The sequence below is a fragment of the Pongo pygmaeus genome, chromosome 8 (genome assembly GCF_028885625.2).
Source record: "Pongo pygmaeus isolate AG05252 chromosome 8, NHGRI_mPonPyg2-v2.0_pri, whole genome shotgun sequence".
NCBI lineage: Eukaryota > Metazoa > Chordata > Mammalia > Primates > Hominidae > Pongo > Pongo pygmaeus.
This window is the reverse complement of record NC_072381.2, coordinates 137,639,907-137,662,812: the sequence shown is the minus strand read 5'-3', so window position 1 is coordinate 137,662,812 and position 22,906 is coordinate 137,639,907. Positions and strand designations below refer to the sequence as shown.

The window sequence follows — 22,906 nt, the reverse complement described above, 5'->3', positions numbered from 1 at the left end:
ATAAAATGGACAATATATCACGGCCCAGTAAAATTTATTCCAAAAATACAATGCTTATTTTATACTTAAAAGCCAATTAACGTGTCATCTCATCAACAGAATAAAAAAAACACATGATCATTTTGATTTATGCATTAAAAGCATTTGACAGAATTCCATAGCCATTCATGAAAAAAATGCTTAGCAAAGTAGGAATATGAGGGAATTTTCTTAATGTGATGAAGAGTATTGCTGGCTGGACACAGTGGCTCACACCTGTAATCACAGTACTTTGGGAGTGATCCTCCCAAAGTTGAGCCCAGGAGTTCAAAACCAGCCTGGGCAACAAAGCGAGACCCTGTCTCTACAACAAATTTAAAACTTAGCCGGGTATGGTAGCATGTGCCTGTAGTCCCAGCTACTCAGGAGGCTGAGGTAGGAGGATCACTTGAGCCTGGGAGGTCAAGTCTGCAGTTAGCTATGATCTTACCACTGCACTCCAGCCTGGGTGACAGAGCGAGACCGTGTCCAGGAAAAAAAAAAAAAGTATTGCCAAAAAACCCACCAAAAACAAAACCAAAACAAACCAACCAACCTGCAGCTAACATCACAGCTGGTGAAATTAATATTTGATACTTTCATCTGCAGCTGGGAATTAGGACGGGGGTGGTCACTCTCAACACTTCTCTGTTCAAAGTTACACTGCAGGCCTTCAGTGCATTAAGGCAAAGAAAAAAACAAAAGGTATGAGCTTGGAAAGGAAGACTTAAACTGTCTTCGGGATGAGGTATGGTGGCTCACTCCTGTCATCCCAGCACTTTGGGAGGTGAGGCGGGAGGACTGCGTGAGCCCATGAGTTTATGGCTGCAGTGAGATACGATCATGAGAACTTATCTCTCAAAAAACAACCCCCAAAACTGTCTTTGTTCACATACAACATTATGTATGTGGAAAATATTTTTTGAAATATACAAACAAATTGTTAGAATTAATAAGTGAATTTAGCAAGGCTGCAGGATAGAAGATCGATATAAAAATCAATGGTATTTTTGTATAGCAGTGAAAAATAATTGGAAAGTAATATTTTAAAATTTGAAAAGCAGACCATTTATAATAGCATGAAACATTAAATATTTAGGAATAATTATAACAATGATACGTAAGACCTCTACACTGAAATTTACAAAACATGGCTGAGAGAAGAGAAAATCTAACAGTAAACACACCAGGTTCATTAAGGTTCAAGGTGCCAGTTTTTCTGTGGAAACTGACAAGCTGATTTAAGTTTCATACAGAAAAGCAATAACAATCTTGAAGAATGGAAAGAAGGAAGTTGTAGAACTTAGACGACGAGATGTCAGGATGTGCTTTAAAGCGTCAGAACTAAGACGTGGTACTAATGACGCAAGGCAGAGCACCAGACCAGCAGAACGTAACGGGGCCTGGAAAGAGACCCGCATCTGCGGGCTCACTTGATGCATGACCAAAGTGCTATTGCAGTTCAGGGGGAAGGGACAGTCTTTTCAAAAAACGGTCCTGGAATAGTTGGATATCCACACAGCAAGCAGGGAACATGTACCCATCTCATACCATTCACAAAACTGAACTCGGATGAATTATAGAATTAAATGTTAAGAGAAAAACAATAAGGCATCTGAGGGACACAGAGGGGGCAACTTCATGCCCTAGGAGGGGCAGAGGATGTCCAAACCGGACACACACAGCACACAAAAGAAACCGACAAATTGGTCTTCCTTAAAATGCTAAGCTTCTTTCATCCAAAGGCAGCATGAGGAAGACAACTGGGTCAGCCACAAACTGAGAGAAGTCATCAGCGGGGAGAAGGTGAATACTCTGGCTTAACGGCAGGGAAGACATGAGCAGGTGTTTTACGAAAGGCGACATGCAGATGGGCAGTGAACGGCCCGCCTCTTTCTTGCCACTGTCCTAAAGAAATGGCAATACTGTCACTGATGAGGATGTGGAGTGAGGGGGGGCTCTGCCCACCAGCCGAATGGCTTTTCTGTCTTGGGGCAAAGCATCTGCCCGACCCATCACCCCACAATTCCCCTCATCACCCCGTGAACGCACAAGAGAAAGGCGTGCACGCGGCCACCCAGGATGTGACAGGCTCTCGTATGACAGCCAAGTGTGGGACATGACTCAAATGCCTCTCACAGAAGGACGGGTGACCGCGTGGCAATGGACATATGTAGCACGGCTGGCTGGCTTGGCTGTGATGTGCTGGGGTGGGACAGGTGACCTCATGGCAATGAATGTGTGCGGTGCGGCCGGCTGGCTAGGCTGTGATGTGCCGGGGTGGGACAGCTGACTGCATGGCAATGGACGTGTATGGCGTGGCCGGCCGACTCAGGTGTGATGTGCCAGGGTGGGACGTGTGATCACATGGCAATGGACATGTATGGCATGGTTGGCCGGCTCGGCTGTGATGTGCTGGGGTGGGACGGGTGACTGCGTGGCAATGGATGTAGGCAACGTGGCCGGCTCGGCTGTGATGCACCGGGATGGGCAAAGCAGCAGCGGAAGGATGGGTGCTGCCGGGAGGGGCAGCCCTGCTGGGCCCCCACCCCAGTGCTGGGTCACGGTGGACACACCGCCCCAGATCATCACGCATTTCCTTCAGATTTGAGCCCATTCTCTGTAGACGTTTCCTCAACATCCACAAAATGGAAAGAAAAGCGAACCCTGATGCCAGGCGTCACCCTCCGGAAATTCTGGGATAGTTCGGCTGTGGACGCAGCTGCGCCCCGGGACCGTAAAGGCTCTCAATATTCCCAAACTCGTCCCCAGCAGGTGTCTCCAGACATCCACAGCCAGGACCGTGGGCAGCCACTCAAGGGTGGGCCTTACCTCAGGAACCCCCTCATCATTTGCAAGGCAAGCACCTGTACAGCGAGGCTTTGGCCCCAGAAGCCGATGCTGCATCTGGCTGTGGGTGTCTGGAAGTCACAATTCAGGGTCTTCGGCAAAACCAAAGCATCGTGTGGGAGCCAGGCTTGGGGCGCAAAGGAAGCTGCTGCTGCTGCGCTCAGCAACACCATTTTTGAAGAGACACTCATGCCCAGACTCTGCGCAACGCCATCAGAGAGCAAGGGCCTGGCACAAGCTCTCAGTCACTTACCTGACGCCTGTCTCCAGGCAAAAAGCAAGGACAGGCTACTCCTCCCACCCCCACCCCGAAAATAGCACTTGGGGAGAAACTGACCTCATTTTTATAGCCATATTTGTATGGGGTTTTAATTACTGCTGTACATTAGCATTCCACTTTAACTAGCTGTCTAGACAACTGAGGGAGGAGGAACCAATATTAGAAATCACAGATCTTTATGGGAAGGAGAAACTGGCTTTTGCCTCTAATTCTTTGGATTTATAGAGTCTTTAACAACGTCTGAGCTTGTATTTTAGCGAACGCGCTGAGCGTGCATGCAGTAGCTGCGTGCACCAGGCAGCACTCTCAGGCTCTGTGATGGCATGGCACAGATCTGCCACGTGGCTGCTCCTGGGGCTCCAGCTCGGCCCTGTCCTCAGAGCCTGTCACCAGCCAGATGCGCGGGCAGGATGGGGCACTGGTCATCACACCTATGGGTAGGAAGTGCCTCGACCCTTCCATGTCTGACTTCAGTAGAAATTTGGCCAAGAAAGCCGCTGGGAGCCCAGCTTCTCCAGGAGCACAGAGTGGGCCATGTGCAGACGAGGATTTGGCTCCGGAGCCTTCCGAGGCTCCAGGTTCCCCTGCTGTAAAATCAAGGGGTCTGCGCAGTGGAATCATTGGGGCCTGAAGATGATGGGCCCTGGGCCAGCAGGTGATTCCTGAGCTCCCTAGCCAAGGCATTCTGACGCATACAGGGCAGAGCGGCAGCTCTGACCCCAGTGCCACCCACCACAACCTTCTGGGCAGGGAGAGGGCATCCTTGACCCGCTGGTTAACGCAGCTTCTCCAGCAGCCCAGCCGTGAGTACAGCCTTGCAGCCCTGCCCTGGCAGCAGCGACCGTGCTTGTCTGGGGTGTCTGTTGGCTCCCACGTCCCCACGCTGCAGGCCTCTCCTGTTTCCCCTCCACCTGGCTTCCTCTCTGAGACCCTGAGCCCCCACCAGGTGCCACACTTCCAGGCCTGCACTTAGGGTCCCAGGACAAGACAGGGGGCTTGCCTGTTAAAGCCTCCATGCTCCGAGAGCAGGTGTGGCCCTGCCCGGCTGGGCTTCTGCCCCTGCCCAGTCCCTGCCCTGCTGTGTGGCCCCTCCAGTCTCTCCCCATCCAGGGCTAACCAAGATGACCAGTGGGCCCCTAAGATGGCAACAGCCTCCTGTTGGCACCCAGGAGCCTTGGCCCAGAAGACCCACAGTCAAGCTGGTGTCTGGGCCAAGGCTGGGGTGCTGGGGCGCTGGGGCAGGTGGCAGGCAGGGCCCCAACAGCTGGTGAGCTGACCGGGAGGCTGGGGAGGCCTCTGGCTCTGGGCCTTTGTGGGGACGGGGGTGCTGTGCTTTTTACAAATGGGCTACCTCTTGTGGAAATCCATTCAATAAAAATTTATTGAACACCTACCGTAGGTGCTGGGGACTGACTAGTGAACAAACAGACCCAAAGTAAAGACAGGAGACTTTGCTGGCCAGAGTTAGGGAAGCAGAACCTCGAATCACGGGGTCCATTTTGGGAAGAGGAGATGATGGTCCTGAGTGTATGCTGAACATCCAGCACTCCCTCAGACTCTCCCTCCCTCACCGGCCCTGCCAGATGCGACTGTCCTCAGGGTGGACCTTGGTGGGACAGGTTCCATCCCATAGGAGCAGCGCCCTCAGAGAGCACATCCTTGCTGGGGTTGTGGCCACGCGTGTGGTGCTAAGTAGCAAGGGGGGCACGGAAACCCCCAGCTCCCACAGTGTCCCGGTCGGTCCGGCCTCGTCCGCAGTGCTCCATCACCAGGCCTGCCCGTCCCCAGACTCAGACACCACCCTCCCAGGGCCACGGCTATGTGCCCACACCTGGGGGTGGGGGCCATCATGGGACAGCTCCTGAGGGAGCAATGTCTGACTGTGAGCAAAGATAGATTCCTCCCAGAGGCTGGTGCTCCCTGCAGCAGAGACCCATCCCTGACCCACTATGTCCTCACCCAGGGCCCGGCGAGGCTGAGCATCCCACACCAGAATATTCTAGGACTCAGGTGCCGGCCCGTGCTACGGCTACAGAAACAGCAAAATGTTTGACTGATGTAAGGAACCAAGGTTATGTGATATTTTCAGCTGTAATAGTAGCTGTCTCTTGTCGGGAGAACCCGAGGCCTCCATCGCCCACCTAGCCTTGCTGGGGCCTTGTGAGCTGGGTTGGCAGCTGTCCTGGAACCTGGGAATGATGTTCCTCCCGCCTGCAGCTCCTGCCAGGCCCGGGAGGCCACTGTCCTGCCCCAGGCTTAAAGGTCCAGCAGCGCCTTGCACCCCCACAACTCTACTGGCTCTGCTGACACTCAGGGCAGGGCCCTGCCTCTGGACCCCACCCTCACCCCAGCCTGCCTCTTCTCTGACTACCCCCAGTTCCCCGGGGCTGGGCCACCTCTGGGCCACCTTCCTCCCACTTTTCTGTCCCAGCCCTGTTCCAAGTCCCTCTCTGAGCAGCTTCCATCCCAGACTTCCCCATCCTCACGAAGCTGCCCCTTGTCCCCAGGCTGGACACCACGCTGTGCCACAGCCCCCACACACCTGCTTGGCTCTCCCAGCCCCTCCATCTCACGCGCAGATTTAACTCCAGACACTCCCTCACAGCTGGGCCTGGGGAGCGGCCCTGCACGTCACCACTGGATTTTAGAGGCCGGGGTGTTCTCTCATAAATGACGGCCTTAAAGAGAAGACCTGAGGTCCTGGGGCCCTTGTCAGTTAGGCAAAGGGGCCCCATTGGGACAGGGTCCCAGGAAGAAAGAGTCCCGGTGGCTGGATTCCTGATGCCACCAGAAGCTCCATCACCACAGCTGATGCCCTCAGGGCACCTCTTGTGCTCTGGGCACGGAGCCAAGCACTCCCTGGGTTTTTCGTTATTTTATTTAAATTGCACAAAACCAGGATATAGACAGATAGATAGCTGGGCTCTGGGAACGGGGCTGAGGGTGAACTGACGGGAGCTGTGTCCCTGATGAGGCCTGGGCAGCTGTGGTCAGGGCTGGAAGAAAGTGCCTCCCAGCAGCTGTGCGGACTGAGCTGGGCTCCAGCAGCCACCCCTGGGAGAAGGGGCGAGTCACGCCGAGGATGGGATGTGAGCCCCCAGCCAATCCCTCCCCCGCAGGACTCAAGCAGACCCAGAGTTCCTGGATGTTGGTGGTGGGGCGGGGGCTCTCACGGGCAACACCGGTCTTCTCACTGACAGGGGTTTAAGCATCGAAACAGTAAATAAAGGAAATGTCCCAAAGCTATGGATTCTATAGGAAAAGATCATGTAAGACTTTGAAATAGGCAAGAGAAGATTTCTGACTGTCCTTGTATTGGAATGCCAGAGGCCCTGGGGATGACCTGACCCCGGGAGGCCTGTGCCTTTGTCTCTGAGTAGGCTGTTCTATGACTCCATGGAAAGAAAAGTTAAACTTGGAGAAGAATGTGAGCAAAGTGTGCCTTTCCTGGGTACAGATGGACACGATTCCTGCTCACGGGAATGCAAATGGGTTTTGTCAGGCAGGAAACGTGAATCTCTGTGGGTCAAATCCTCATTTGAATTGGTTGTAACATCTTGTTTCCTCATCAACTAATGAGTTAATAAAATCTTTGACGTGTTCATTGTATAGTTTGTATGACAGTCATGATTATACCCTCTGCTAAAATTTATGCTTGAACAGTATGGCTAAAAACCCAAAATTCCAGCAGTTTTTTTTTTATTTACAGCAAAGATGATTCTGAAATGTATATGGAATTCTGGAGGGCCAAGAAGAGGCAGGTTACTCTTTAAGGCGAACAAAGCAGGAGAACGTGCTACTCCAGAAATGAAGCCTTTTTATAAAGCTAGAATAATTACTACAAAGTAGGGCGGAGAAGGGACTGACGATGACACACTAGAAAGTCCACTCTTGTAAGAACAGGTGCGATCTGGCAGAGAGGCGCTGTGAGACAGGCGCTGTGAGACAGGGGGAGACGGTCTTTGAAGTAAGGGCTGCTACAGACGTAAGTATGGAAAATGAAACTATAACATTTTTAAAAGATGAAGCCTCCTGACTTTGGGATCAAAAGATTTCCTAAACAAGACAAAGTGAGTACCAATCTTAAAGGGAAAGATAAACAAATTAGACTGTTTTACTTTAAAATTTAAGACCTTAGATCATAACACGATGCTGTTGAGAACAGGAAAAGATAACCCACAGAACAGGGAACACACCTGCACTTCGGTGTGTTTTAGGACCAGTTTGCCCCTGGCTGCAAAAAAAAGCCTGTATGGAGGGAGAGATCTGGTGAGGATGGAGAGTGAAGACACAAGTTGGAGCATGCTTTTGAAAATCTGAAATAAAATCCAGAAGAATCAGCCAGAGGAATTGTGAGTAGCTGCCTCTGGGGCTCAGATCGGGGGTGAGAGGGGATGACAGGGAACTGCTGGTTTCTGTTACCAGCCTTTACTTAAGAAAAAAGCTGTCTTCCTCTACTGAGAGCATCAAATCCAACCAAGACAAATGAAAGGGTCGTGTGGCACTGGACAGAGGCAGCCGCCTGTCCCTCCCACCTTCCCGGGACAGTGGCAACGCTTCCTTCCTTCCCCGCACAGAAAAGCAAGCATCACGTCATGCGAAGAAAGCATCCGGTTCTTACGAGTGCTGGCTTGGGCCAGGTCCTTGGGTTGCTAAGGTGACATCGATATATGGCTCGGGACAGGGTGAAGAGGTGTAGGGGAGGTTGGAACAGGGACCACTTTGGAAAGGAAGGGGATCACCCAGGTTAGGCGTGTTTGGGGGCACCCATGTGTACGCCGTGGCAAGGTCATATGTAGGTGTGGAGAGTGGCTGCCCCTCTCTGGGAGTTCCACTTGCTGGTCCAGCCTGGAGGCCATCCCTGGAGACCAGAGGCCCCGGGAAGCAGGCAGAGGGAGGCTGCCCCAGGTGCACGGCCACGCCCTGTGGAAAGACCACTGCATCCCACCGAGGTGCCTGGGGCTCCGGGTCCTGAAGAGGCACAGGGCTGGGGCACGCACCTCTAAGATAGAGCTCCATTTCCCCCAAAACCACAAGACAGTCTCCTCTCCAAAGGACAAGGGGCATCGGGTGCAATCAGTCCCTTGCAATCCCTGGACATTCTCATCAGCTGAACCCCAGGCCTTTGAGAACATCGACTCTACTGGTGCCTGCCATGGGTGCCCAGGTCTCTGCAGCTATTAGGATGCACCAGTTGCCAACATTAGACCTCATTGATCCACAAACCGGCAGCTCATCTGGTCCAGCCCAAGTGCAACGGTTCTGCAGAGACGGGGACCTCAGGGCAGCTGGTGGCCATCCCACCCCCTGGGGCCTCCTGGTCTTGCCTCTCTGGATCCAGTGAGTTCAACTGGAGAATTCCCTCTGAGTCCCCCCATGAGGATGTGTGGGACTCCTGCTGTGAAACACTGAGCCCTGCCTGGTGTCAGGTGTGACTCAGGACACTAAGAAGAGGTGTCCGTGAACCCTGCGGTGTGGATGGGTAGTGCCGATTTCTAGGTTTCTTGCTCTGGCCCAAGTTAAGAAAGGAAGTAGAGCTGGTGTTTGTGGAAAAGGGGAGGTGAGAGTCTGGCCTGCCCTGTGGGGGCCTGACTGTGGATGTGAACCTTTCCTAGTGGTCTCATGACTCTAGGGTCCTCAAAACCAACAGGGGTGGCATGAGGAGCTTGTGCTGAGAATGTCATGGGGGGTGAAGCCAGAGCTGCCCAGGTGCTGCCCGTGTGCTCCCCGAGCCCACACCTGCACCCTCGCCCACGCCCACCCCTGCCCACCCACGTACCAGCCTGCGGATCTCCCGCTCGCACTCCTTCTTGATGCGGGTGATCTCCTCCTGGTGCAGGTGGTACACGCTGCGGATCTCCGCGGCCTTGATCTTGTCTGCCTGGATCACCAGCGTCAGCGCCTCCTCCACCTGCCTCTTGGCGCCCTTGAGCTCGGAGATCTCCTGCTGCATCTTGACCTTCTCCACCTCGAACCCCTTCTTGGCCTCCTCCTTGGCCTCGGACAGCAGCACGGTCTTGACCTTTTCGGGGCCGCCGTCACGCAGGGCACTGAGCAGTGCCTGCAGCCGCTGGTTCTCGTTGTCCTTGATCTTGATGACCCTGAGCAGCTCGGCCTCGTGCTGCCGCAGCAGCGTCTCACGCACAGCCTGTAGCTCCTTCATCTTCTCCTCGTGCAGCTTTGTCTTGAGCTCCGTGAGCAAGACCGCAGTCTTATGCTGCTCATGCTCGCGCACCTGCCGCAGCTCCTGGTTCTTCTCGCGTTCCACTTTGCTGACCTGAAAGACAACAGCGAGACTGAGTGTGGCAGGAGCTCCGGCCATGCACACACTCACACCTGAATGTGCATTCGGGGGGAGCTTCCACGTTGCACACACTCACACCTGAATGTGTACTGGGGGAGCTTCCACGTTGCACACACTCACACCTGAATGTGTACTGGGGGGAGCTTCCACGTTGCACACACTCACACCTGAATGTGTACTGGAGGGAGCTTCCATGTTGCACACACTCACACCTGAATGTGTATTTGTGGGGAGCGTCCATGATGCAGACACTCACACATCTGAATGTGCACTTGGGGAAGATTTTTTTGAAAATTACTGAACACCTGAGCAGCAGGTACCGTTCAGGCAAACCTGAGGTCACCCACCGGAATCTGTAACGCGCTGAAAGGTTTTATCAGTTGTTATTCATGAGAATTGTTGGCATCTGAATCAAAAATAAGTTCCAGAAGTTGAGACTGTGTTGTTACTGTTTTAAACCATGGAGAAAAGGCACTTCTAATAAGCAAAATAGCCCAGCAAGGGCCCTGTCTGGGGTTAGGGGAGGACACGCTATGGGGGTCCTACATTCAGACCACAGTGCCGGGACCGCTGCTTGCCATGGGCCAGGCTCTGCTGCCAAGGGCTTTGCTCTCCCGCTCCGAGGAGGTTCCAGCACATCCGGCCCAATGCCCGCTTATGGCTGGACACGGCCGTACTCATTTATGACGTCGCCAAATGTTCACGGCTCCAGTGGGAGCTGGAGGACGGCTGAGCCCTCAGGGCTGCTCCAAGGTTGATAGAATCTTAAATGAAATGGACAAACGTCCTTTCGTGTTTTTTTTTTTCACGAGTTAGCTTTTAGTCAAACCACATTTCTACTAGAAACGACATTTTCTTTACATCTTATTTCCAGAGAAATTATCTTCTGCTAACCTCCAACAATTGCTCTAGAATTTGGGGTCCTCTTTGGAGACAACTATTTAAGGACTATTTCCGTTACGTGAATGACACGCTGAAGAGGAACACACCAACCTCCTCTGCCAGTCCTGTCCTGCCAGCACCGAGTCACAGGTCAACATCTCTATTTTAAATCAGCCGTAACTTCCCCTGAGATGACTCCAGGATAATGCAGAAAACTAGAGTGCAAGATCAGGGCTGTGGCGCCTAGAAGGGCCCAGATGAGCGCAGCCGTTCTGACAAGCGGCTGTGCGGAGGCCTCCTCTGGGCTGCTGGTGGGATCCCAGCCCATCCGTAGCAGAGGGCCCAGAGTCCCCCTCTGATCACAGAAGTGTACCACTGGCATGACCCCAGCCATGATCAGTGCCCCGCCAGGGTGACCTCCAGCCGTGATTGCGGTGACCCGCCAGGGTGACCTCCGGCCGTGATCGCAGTGACCCGCCAGGGTGACCCCTGGCCGTGATCGCAGTGACCTGCCAGTGCTGGAGCTGATTGCAGAGCTGTGTAGTATGAACAGTGCTCAGCGCTGATTTGAACAGATTGGCATTTGGCAGCTCGGGGAAGTGTCTATGGAATCGGAGCCACACCAGCTAACACTTCATGCATAATTCACCCTCGCCTGATCACAGCAGCCACTCACCATACTTTTCCCATATCCTGGAAAAATATGTATTCATTAGATTGGATGAATGAAGAAATGAATTCATTGAGGAATGCTCAATTCAAATATTTTTTAAATCACTGGATTTCTATATATCATCAGCAAATAATTAGGAATGAAAATATCAAATGTAACATTTATAAGGGTATCAAAAAAACAAACACTTTTGAATACGTGTCAGAAAACATGCCCAAGACCTCTGTGCTGAAAACTACCAGGTGTTACTGACAGAAATTTAAAAGCGTTTAAATAAATGGAAGAATATATCATACTCATGAACCCAAAGACTCAATATCATAAACATGTTTATTTTCCTCAAATTGATCTATAGATTCAATGTAATTCAATGTATAGAAGGTTTTATAAAAATGCAAATCTCCAGATGGATTCTAAAATGTAGATGGAAATGCAAAGAACCAAGACAGAATAGAATCCAAAACAGACTATCAGGGAGCTACCGTGACTAACAGCCAACTTCTGCTGTCCCAGCACAGTGGCTCATCCTGTAATCCCAGCACTGTGGGAGGCACAGGCAGGAGGATGGCTTGAGGAGTTCAAGACCAGCCTGGGCAACACAGTGAGACCCTGTCTGTACAAAAAAATAATAAATTAAAAAATTAGCCAGGTGCGGTGATGCACACCTTTAGTCCCAGCTACTTGGGAGGATGAAGTGGGAGGACTGCTTGAGCCGGGGGGTAGAGGCTGCAGTGAGCTGTGATCACACCACTGCACTACAGCCTGGGTGACAGAATGAGACCCTGTCTCAAAAATAATCAGTAAACTTTTGCCATGCTACACAGAAGCAACAACCATTCATTTTTTCTCATAAGTCTAGCATTCAGCTGGAGTCAGGTGGCCTAGGTTGGACTCAGTGGTTACCACGTAGCAATTTTCCTGGGACTGGCCACTAGTCTAGACACAGTCTCTTCACAGAGAGGACAGAGGTGAAGGAGTAAGCAGGGGACACAGAGGGCTGGGCTCGGGCCTGGCCCAGATCACTGCTGCACTGGCCAGAACAAAGCAAAGCTCTGCAAAGTCGCATGGCACAGGCATCCTCCCGGGAGAGGTGAAGGACGGGACAGTAACACTGTCTACGACACAGGCTCACACACGTGGCCATGGATTTATTGTAAAAGTGAAACTGCAGTGCAGTGGGTAAAGTCTTTTTTACGTGAATGGTGCCAGGTCCATCTCATATCTACAGTCATACCCTACTTACATCATGTGCCAAAATCAATCCCTGGTATGTTTCCGATATAAAATTGAAAGGTAAAACAACACAGCTTCTAGAAGAAAACATAGGAAAGTGTCTCCATGACCTGGTACAGGCACAGATTTTCCTCAAAAGGAAAACTCCACAAAGCCCCGCTGTCTCTTTCCCAGGCTTTTCTTAGCCCTATGATGAGGAGTTCCTCTATTAGCAAACATTCTTCCTCAACAAGATTCTAATTGCTGCAGGGCAGTCTGCTGCGTAAATAAAACCTAACATCCTTAGCAGTCTCCTCAGGCCGGGACAGCCAGGTGGCCGCTTTGTTCCTTATCATTAGCAGAGCTAAAACTGACACCCTGTGTATCCACTGGATTCCGCTTTTCCTAACAGTGGAGTCACTGCCACAGAAGCCTGGCAGCATCTCAGGGCCATGCATTGGTGGCCAAGGCACCTGCAGAGAGGCTTCCAGCAGCTTCTGAGGGCATCACTTCTCCACCCAATCAACGACCACAGGGATCTGCCGTGTATAAAAGCAACTGGATGCATTCAACTTTGTTTTGATTTGCATGTCCTTAAATAATACTGCTAAGGCTTTTGGCCATTCACAGATCATCTACCTCCTGAGCTTTATCACAGAATCCTGGGAGGTGCAAATTGAATCCCCTAAAGCAGGCCAAGACTGGCTAGTGAGCCCTGAACCGAGGTGACAGCTGCTTTCAGACCAGGGATATACAGCGTCCTGGTCACTAGGTAGGTGTGTTTCTTGTACATTTCAGTAAGTCACGCTTTAGAAAGTGGGAAGGTCACGGTCTTTCAAACCCTAGCTGTGCATGTTCTGATGAGAACTATTTTTTTCTGAGGAGTAGGAAAGAATGGAGCAGCCAAAGGGGGCAGAAGGGAAAGACAGAGGGAGCGAGAGAGGGGATTCGCAGCCAGGCAGCAGGAGGCTGACCAAGAAGCGGTGGCCGAGAGTCAGACACTTCCACCATGTGAGCCTGTGTTCGAGGGGAGGTGGAGAGCTGCCCTGTCCAAGGAGACACGTGGCTGTGGACAAGGAGAATCCGAATCCCAGACTCTTCACAGGAACTATTTCCCCACTTCTATAGGCTCAGAACATTCAGGTACCCACAGTAATAAGAAGACAGTCCCCAGGGGAAGGCAGGAGACTTTTTTTTAAATGCAACACACTCATGTAAATCTCTGTGAAAACACAGCCACGCGGGACTTTGTAGACAAAAACACTGAAGAATACAATTGAACAAAATAAGGAACCAGGATAAGAGACCCTTCTTAAAACCTAACAGCCAGAAAGAACAGAGGTGGGATGGAATGTTCTGGAAGCAGGCATGAGGTGGGTGAAGTCCAAGAGCATGGCCCCCTCGCTGCCCTCTCTGGGCTTCCCAGCTGATGAGCCGAGTGCCCAGGGCAGGTCCCAGCCCCGTCTCCCCTCGCACTGTTCTCTGGGCAGCATCTCCCACCACCCGGAGACCCCGCTCCCACACCTGAGGCCCGTGTACCCCGCGGGACAGTGGTCACCTATGCTCACCGCCCACATGGCAGCCCCTGCCTGGATGTTGGTGAGAGGCTCCACGGTGCCCTGTCCCACGCAGAGTCCTTGACGTCCTCCGGCCCCCAGTGCCCATCATCCTCGCCCAGATGCCACCTCAGCAAAGGGTGGCCCGGCCACTGCTGCTCAGACCCACACCTGGAGCATCCCATGCACCGTCCACCCGCACGCTCTACCACCGCCTGCCCACACCTCCTGGCTCCTCTCCCCGTGTCCCAGAGCCGTTCCACACACCGTCCACCCACAGACTCTACCCCTGCCTGCCCACATATCCTGGTGCCTCTGCCACATGCCCCTCCACGGCTGCCACCCTCAGCCATGGCACGGACCTCTGAACAGCTGCTCCCACTGCTCTCTGCTCCCCTCAGCCCCTCCCACAGCGGCCAGAGGGTATGTTTAAAACGTCAAAATATTTTAAATATATAAATATATTTACAATATATAATATGCAAATAGAAGTTAGGTCATGTCTGGCTTTAAGGCTCCCAGAGGCTGCTGGCTGTACCTGGAGCATGGCCCAAGCTCCCTGCCTTGCCACGTGGGATGCCCAGCGGTCCAGGGAGGCTGGCTTTCCTTGTTGTTCCAGCATAGTGATCAGTAACCCCCTTTCTCCCTCCAAAGTGTCCCCATGTGGACCTTAGGTTACTAGGACCCCTCCTGCCCCACACCTGCATGGCCCCCAGGGCCCATGGCCACCTCTGCTGACCTCTTCTGCACCCTCCCCATGAGGGCTGCACCTGCCCTGGCCTTCCCAGTGCTCGAGGTCACACTCATGCCCATTCACCCCATGTCTACCTGGGCTCTAGCCCCACCTGGAGCCACCCCCGACCTGGAGCCACCTCCCACCCTGGGACCTTCCTGTGCTCATGGGGGGGTCTCTGCTCCAAGGCCACTTCCTCAGCAGTGACCCCAGCACCACCCACCATGTCTGCTGGCTCTGCCACCCCTTGCCTCGGCCCCTGTCCCCGTCATTGCCACCTCCCTTCACAGGTCTGCAGGGGCACAGCTGCCCGGGACACGTTTCCTGTGGGGGCAGGAGGCGGGAGCTTCCATGGGGTCTCCCACCTCTAGGCGGGCCCTCCAGTTAGAGCTGGGATCTTGTAGGACTTTCCGGGCACCTCCGAAAGGTGTGATTGCCGTGAATTTTCTCTGCTCCCTGCACTTCCTCATCCAGGGTACAGTTCCAAGAGTTGGGGCTCAGCCTGCGGGAGGGCGGGCAGTGGCCAAACAGAACAGGCATCAGGGGCCCTGCTGTGCCCAGACCAGAGCTGGAGCTTTCGTGTCCACGACAAAAACACGGTGACTTACATCCTCATGGCATGTATGGCTCTTCCCTGATTTAAAGGAGCCCATGCTGCACCTTCCTGAAGACAAGGCCGAGTTCACGCCCCTGCGGTTCCCTCTAGAGCCCTCCCCTTCTTCACTGGGAACGGTCCCATCTCTCTCCCGACAGAGGGCTGGCACCTGGAGGAGTCAGCTTTTATTTAAATCATTTTATTCTTGAGTTGTCAAATCTCAGTCTGCTCAAGTTTTCCTCGGTGATCGATTAACCATTGGACTGAAATCCAAGATGCTTTTTCCAGAACTCACAGGGACCTTCTTTACCCTGAAAATCACAGTCTGCAAAACGTGATGATGCAGTTGCAGAATTCTGATGATTCCTGATAAAGAGATGAGCTCCCCACTGCACGGCAGCCCAGGACTGTGGCAGAGAAACAAGCAGCTCCCCCTCCCTCAGTTGTTCAATGTAAATGGATTTAATCACCACGTGAGAGCACATCTTCACATAACCACAGGGAAACTGCACAGAAGGCTGAGCCCATCTATCGGTGGGCCCCACGTTGGGATCCGGCCTTGGGAGCTGCAAAGGCTGAGAACCTGCTGGAGGCACCAGCAGCCCGGAGGCACCTGCCTGTGCCTGAGCTGGTGAAGGGCACCAGATGCCGCCTTGGCCACCAGTGGGCTGTGGGAGCTTCCAGAGCACAGCTGGATTCCAGACTGGCTTGGGGGCTGCCTGTCCCCTCCAGGCTACAGGAGGCTGGTGGGGCAGGGTCGGTCTGTTCTGGGAAGGGATCCTCTGGCCGGCCATTGATTTCGCTCTTGAGGTCCAGAACTGGATTCTCCCCCACAGGTGCTTCTGAGGCATCTGGATCTGCTGGAAATTAGATAGGAGGCTCCGGTTCCACAGCTGCAGGTCTAGTTAGATTCCTGTCCTGGGGCTGTAATGATGATATTACTTTTCGCGTGGACACAGTAAAGACTTCACAAGCATTGATGCTGCCAATTGTAATGACTGAATTCCTATTTTCTCTTCCCTGCTTGGCCATGACTTATGCAAGTGTTTTGCAAATCAAGAATCCCCACATTTTCGTGGTAGAGGCCAAGATGCTGTGTGAGCTGCGGAGCTGCAAGAGCCCAGGAGCCCCTGAAGGCTTCCCATGGTCCTGTTTCTAACCACGCAGAAGCTACAGCCTCAAGCCCTTCCCCACTCAGGAAGACTCGAAGGTCAACTCAGATGGGATATTCCATTTATAGAATGGAGTAGGGAGAGGAGAAAGCCCCGGTGGGAGCTGGAAGAAAGGGGGCTGGAGGCTCCAGGGTCCTCAGGATCCTCAGGGCCCTCGTGTGCAATGAGCTGAGGTCTCGCTACCGTCTGTGAGACTCTCACTGTAGTTCTCAGGCCAGGAAGATGCCTGGACACAGGGGGACCCAGACCTCTCTGTGGGCGTGCAGGAACAAGGGCAGGCAGCCAGGCGGAGAGCTTCTAATTTGCTTATATTTGAGCCCAAATGAGGTCATTTTTTAATTGTGGGTGGTGCCTAGCTGCCTGTCTGCCATATTCTTTTCTGTGTGCACATGATCTTTTTTTAACCTCCAATGTTTTTAATTAAAAAAAAATTTTGTTTTTTGAGACAGTCTTGCTCTGTTACCCAGGCTGGAGTGCAGTGGCACAATCACAGCACACTGCAGCTTTGACCTCCTGGGCTCAAGCCATCCTCCCACGTAGCTGGGACTACAGGTGAGTGCCACCATGCCCAGTTTTTTAAAATATATGTGTGTGTGTATATGTGTGTGTGTGTACATATATGTGTGTGTGTATATATATGTGTGTGGATATATGTGCGTGAATATGTGCGTGTGTGTATGTGTATGTTTGTGTATACATATAATTTTTTTTTTGGTTGAGACCAGGTTTTGCTATGTTGCCCAGGCTGGTCTCGAATTCCTGGGCTGAAGTGATTCTCCTGCCTCGGCCTTCCAAAGTGCTGGGACTACAGGTATGAACCACTGCACCTGGCCTTGAATGTTTTAAATGACGCTTGGCTGGGAAGGTCCAGGTTTGGCTTGGAGGCACCAGTGGGAGACAGGCCCAGGTAGGAGAAGAGCAGGTGAATGAGGCAGGGGAGGGGTGGGACAAGGAGGCAGGGGAGGGACGAGTTAATGAGGTAGGAGCAGGGTCAGAGAATGCTCTGGGGTCTTGGTGGCCCAGGGGCTCTCTCGTCTGGGGCTCCACCTGTGTCCCACCCGTCCTTTTTCCTCTCCAGACCCCTGCTTCCGTTAGCTGCAGACCCTGGAAGTTGAGGAGACAAAGAATAATTATTTTCTGCATCTCCTGGAAACACCTTTAATGTTGGAAATCCACTGTCCCCTGGGACTGGCAGGATGAAAGGGCTGGGAGAGGGACAGAGCTGGCCAGAGGAGCTGGTGTGGGAGGGCAAGTCCACGATGCAGACGCTGAGCGGCCCTGGGCAGGTTCGATGCCTCCCCCATGCCTCTCAGCAGCTTCTGCTCCAGCAGGACCAAGGTCCGGGCTCTGCTGCATAGTGAGGTGTGAAAACCCCAGCCTAGAAAGAACCCCCTGGCAGAGATGAGAATATTTCAGAGTCCTTGGCTAAGCCAGGCTAACTAGGTCTGCAGGAAGGAGCAACGCCGAGCCATGATCTTGAACCACAGTGGTCCCAGAGCAGCCAGCACCTTCCCACCGGTGTGAGCCAGCGGCAAGGACTCTGCCCGAATCCGGCTCCTGGAGCTGCCCGTGGGAGCCAGCTGGATCTCCCTGAAGGGCCCTCTCTGTTCTCCATGGGCCCTGGGGACGTCACCGTCAAACTGCAAACACAGACAAGCTCTGGCCCAGCAATTTGGCTTGCAAGAACGTCTCCTGCAGGAGTTCTTTTGCATAAAGTCCAAGACCCAGGTACACGGCTACAGTATCAGCCGAGAATCAAATCAGCCTGGATGCCGTCGACAGGCCCGACATGGTGGGGCATGCGAATAACATGAACGAGCTTGTGCCAGCTGCTCGTTCTGGAGTCGTGGAACTGACTCCAAGAGGCGCTGTGATCACTTGGCAAAAGGGAGTCGCTGCCTGTGCATCCAGCATGCTGTCAGTTATGCTTGAGGAGGCAGGGCTTAGATCGCTTACGCAGGAAACCATAACATGAACCTTCTGGCGAGGGCGTCCAGGACGAGGAGCTCTGAGGCAAACAGGCTTCTTCTCCGTTCCTTTCCTCCGGTGCCTTCTGCACGTTGTGCTAAGAGGATACATCCTCTCCTCCAGGTACAACTAAACACGCCCCGCAAGGTGCCCAGCGGGTCTGGGTTGCAGCCCTCAGACGCCGGCCCTGGAACCCTTGCTGGCCCCTGGGGAGCCCGCAAGCCTGGCCTGCTGACCATCGAGGAGCGTGTGTCCCTCGGGGCGTCGCAGATGGATGTGTTTTGGCAAAACTGCACAAAAAATCACATGATGCTGTTGTAATTGGGTGGACAGAGAACTGGGGACTAAAACTGGGGATGTCCACATGTGGTGCTTGTGTTAAGATAATTATTGGCTGGGGGCAGTGGCTCAGCCCTGTAATCCCAGCACGTTGGGAGGCTGAGACAGGAAGATCGCTTGAGTCCAGGAGTTTGAGACCAGCAAAGGCAACATGGCGAGACCCAGTCTCTACAAAAGAGTAAAAACAAAAAAAAATAGCCAGGCATGGTAGTGCACACCTGTGGTCTCAGCTACTTGGGGGCTGAGGTGAGAGGATTGCTTGAGCCCAGGAGGTGGAGGCTATAGTGAGCTGAGATCGCACCACTGCACTCCAGACGGTGACAGAGTGAGACTCTTTTTTAAAAAAAAGATAATTGTTATATTTTTACTCAATAAAACAAAGGGTTTCATTCTCACTGGGCTCTTGACAAGTCATCTCTTCTTCCACCAGCAAAACGCGGAGAGGGAAGATGACAGCCACGTCTGAGGCTCGCCGTGCAGCCTGGTCTCTCCATTTGGGGCAACTCCCCATTTTCAGGGGGGGCATTAGCACGCTGACCTTGTGCTCCTGCAGTGAGTCTGGGCCTCTGGGCATTGTTGTTTGGGATTTATGGGTGCCTGGCACAGAGCAGGTGCTGGACGCACATTTACTGACCATAAATGGGCCGTGTCCCCATGCCATTGGCCTTCTGGTATCCCAGAAGCGAGACTCTCCCCCAGCTGTGCCCCAGAGCCTCAGCAGCACTCCCCCCTTCAGGCCACAGGCTGTGTTCATCCCCATCCTACAGAGGAGAGACTCATGGCAGGATGGGAAGGAACGTGGGCAGGGCCAGATGGTAAATATTTTAGGTTTTGTGGGTCAGCTCCAAGGACAATATGTAAATGAGCAGGTGCAGCTGTGGGTTTTTGTTTTTTTTTTTTTAATCATTTTTCTTTAGAGACAGGGTCTCGCTCTGTCATCCAGACTAGAGTACAGTGGCACAATCACAGCTTACTGTAGCCTCAACCTCCTAGACTCAAGTAATCGTCTCGCCTCAGCCTCCCGAGTAGCTGAGCCCACAGGAGCATACCACTGCACCTGCCTAATGTGTCCTTTTTTTTTTTTTGTAGAGATGAGTTCCTCCCTAAGTTGCCCAGGCTGGTCTCGAACTCCTGGGCTCAAGCGATCCTCCTGCCTTGGCCTCCTAATGTGCTGGGATGACTCATGTTCTAATACAACTTTCCTTGTAGTATGGGCACCAAAATCTGAACTACACATGATTATCACGTGTCACGAAACATTCTTCTTCTTTTGATATAACAAGGAGGTGAAATCACAAGGGTTGAATAAGTCAGAGGTTAAGCAACCAGCCCCAAATAACCCAACTCCCCTCCACCGCCAGACCACGCAGGTCCCAAGAGAAATGCCTTTGATGGGCAAGAAATGGGAAGGGAGAGAACTAGGGCCTGGAGTGGGCACACCATCCACACGTGACCCAGGCCCTTCCAAGCCCGAGACAGGCACCTGCCTTTGTGCCCAGCCCCATCCTGGAGCTGCCTTCTCTCCAGATGCTCTCTCCTTCGCCTTCTCCTTCCAGGAGCCCAGGCACACTTCTTAATGGCTCCTGGGGACCAGGAGATGGAAAGGACAGGGCAAAGGTCATGCTAGAGGTGGAAAGAGGTTCAGGTGGGGGTGGCCCACCCCAGGGCTTGGCCTGTCCTCTGGTCAGCCCCTCCCCCCGCTCCAGACCCCACCCCTTGGCTGCCAGCACAGCCCAATATTTCCCGAGGCTTCAAAAGCCCCAAAGTGCTGGGCATCCAGCCAGAGGCCATCGTGGGCCTCCCCATCCCCCTGAGCTTGCCCCTGCATCTCCACATTTGCTAACGGGTGCTGTTCCTCCAAATCTGGAAGCTCTAAACCAGTGGCCCATCTTTTTTCTTTATTCCCATGTGAGAGCCATACCTGCCCACTCTGTTTCAGGTCAGTTCCACCATGACGCTGCAGTGGGAAAGTCAGCGTCCTTTCCAGGGATGGCACCACTGGACACAGACCCCCAAGGCCCTGCGGCCCCAGATGGGAGGGCTGTCCCCGCGCAGCAGAGGATAATTTCTGTGAGCTCACCACGGTTTGCGGCCACCACCATAGCACCTCTGCCTACAGGGCCCTCAAGTCTCCCACTGCCTGCCGCCCCCACCCCCCACTACGTGGTCTGCCCCAAGCAGCCTCTAGGACTGGGTGGGGGTTTCCACAGGGATCTGGCCAAACCCACTCTAGGAAGAGCCTCTGGGCCCCAGGGGAGACGGGAGGGAGGGGCATTCAAGGGTGGGGGTCTGGGGAGCGCCCACCTTGCTCTTCTCTTGCTGCAGCTCGATCTGGATGTCTGTGAGCTTGGCTCGAAGATCCTCGTTGGCCGCCTGCAGCGCCGCGAGGGCCTCTGCCTTGTCCCCCTTGGCCCGGCTGCCCATGCCCCTCTTGGACATGGTGAGGCTGGATGGCCGGGGGGATGCCCAGGGGTAGGGTGCTCCGGCTGGGCTGGGCTGGGCTGGGGGTGGCTGGGGTGTCCACGCCAAGCTCCCAGCAGGTGTCACCCGGGCTGCTGTCGCACTACATCTTCTCATTCACCTGGAGGGGAAAGCACACTGCGGTGAGCAGCTCCCTCCGGAGGCTTGGCCTGGAGCTCAGGGGCTCATATGCCGGGGGGGGCACGTGGACCCCCCACCTGCCCTCATCCCAGCGCTGAGGACGCTACCTGGACGACGCAGGCCAGGGAACAGCCCCAGACCTCAGGGCCCATCTGCCCGCCATATGGTCCCCCAGACAGGGACCCCACATCTAAGAGGACATCCCCACGCCCAGCACGGGATGAACACTCAGCACAGGTGAACTCTTTTCCCTCTTAGGGATCAGAGAGTGAGGGAGTGGGCACCCAACTTCGAACTCACAATTCTGTACATGGCTGTGAGGCCACACCGCGGCAATGGCGCGTATAAACCACGAGCTCTCAGATGGCAGAAGGACCCCGTGACCGGGCTCCTCCACAGAGACCCGCAAGCTGCACCCAGGAAATGCCCAGAAGTACGGAAAGCAGGGACTGGAACAGAAGCACATGCCCAGCTCACAGCAGCACAATCCAGGTAGCTGCACAGTGGAGGCGACCTGCATCCATCGACGGATAAGTGGCTACACAAAACGCAGAATATTATCCAGCTGTAACCAGGAGGGAGATTCGGACACACGCTATGACAGGAGGATCCCTGAAGACATTAGGCTGGGTGAAATGAGCCGGTCACAGAAGGACAAATGCCGCATGATTTCACATATATATTCAGGGTCTACAGTCGGCAAACCCAGGAACTAAGTAGAATGGTGGCTGCTAGGGGCTGGCAGGAGAGGGAATGGGAGCTACTGTTTAATGGAGATGGATTTTCTTTTTTTGGAGATAGGGTCTGGCTCTGTGTCCCTCAAGGGGAGTGTCTGTAAATACACAGGAAGCTTCCCTCCCTCGCCCACTGCTTGCCTCCTGCTGTGTGGCCCAGCTTCTAACAGGCCACAGACAGGCATCGATCCATGGTCAGGCACTAGGGACCTGGTGTAGGCAATCAGTGATCTCCACTGGTCACAGCAAGTCCTCCAGGTTCAACCTCAGGGAAGCTGCTCATTGTCTAAAAAGAGGTGATTGGACGAGGCTGGTGAGATCCTCACACTTTCCTTCTGTGCTGCCAGGCACCTCCCCTAGCGGTTCCTCTCCCTCAGAGGCTCCCCCACACCAAGCTACTCCTCTCCTCCAGTTGCTCCTCCCCTCCAGCTGCTCCTCTCCCCCAGGTGCTCCTCCCTGCCTCTGATGTTCCTCTCCAGCAGCTGCTTCTCTACCGCAGCTCCTATGCCAGATGCTCCTCTTGGCTGCCCAGAGGGGCAAGGACCCCCGGTGCTCCTAACAGGTCCGTTGGGCCCCTCTGTGGCCCTCCTGCTCCTGGGGCCTCCTTCCGTCCCCACCATGACCAGCTTTCCCCAACGGAGGGAAAAAAGCACCTTTCCCTCTTGTCCTTGTTCACCTTCTGCTCCTGTCACCTGTTATAGGGCAGTGAAGGCAGCCAGGATAGAAGCGACAAGCAGGCAGATCACACGTGGGAGCTTTCCTGGTGGACACAGCCCCCACCCCCACTCCTGCGTCTCCTCTCCTGATGAACACAGGCCCACCCCATGCCCGCGTCTCCTCTCTCGGTGAACACTTCCCCCCACCCCACTCCTGCGTCTCCTCTCCTGATGAACACAGGCCCACCCCATGCCCGCGTCTCCTCTCTCGGTGAACACTTCCCCCCACCCCACTCCTGCGTCTCCTCTCCTGATGAACACAGGCCCACCCCA

General features: G+C 53.8%; 1 protein-coding gene across 12 annotated transcripts in view; it reads right to left on the bottom strand.

The window, feature by feature from the left end:
* The window catches only part of JAKMIP3 (Janus kinase and microtubule interacting protein 3), a 158,901-nt gene that overhangs the window by 68,735 nt on the left and 67,260 nt on the right, over nt 1-22,906 (bottom strand). For all 12 annotated transcript variants that reach the window (XM_054435496.2, XM_054435494.2, XM_054435497.2 and 9 more), the window contains exons 2-3: nt 20,887-21,163; nt 8,928-9,425 (exon numbers count right to left, since the gene is read on the bottom strand). In XM_054435496.2, coding sequence (XP_054291471.1) covers nt 8,928-9,425; nt 20,887-21,159 — 771 coding nt within the window. In that variant the 5' untranslated portion in view covers nt 21,160-21,163. The remainder of the gene's footprint in view (nt 1-8,927; nt 9,426-20,886; nt 21,164-22,906) is intronic.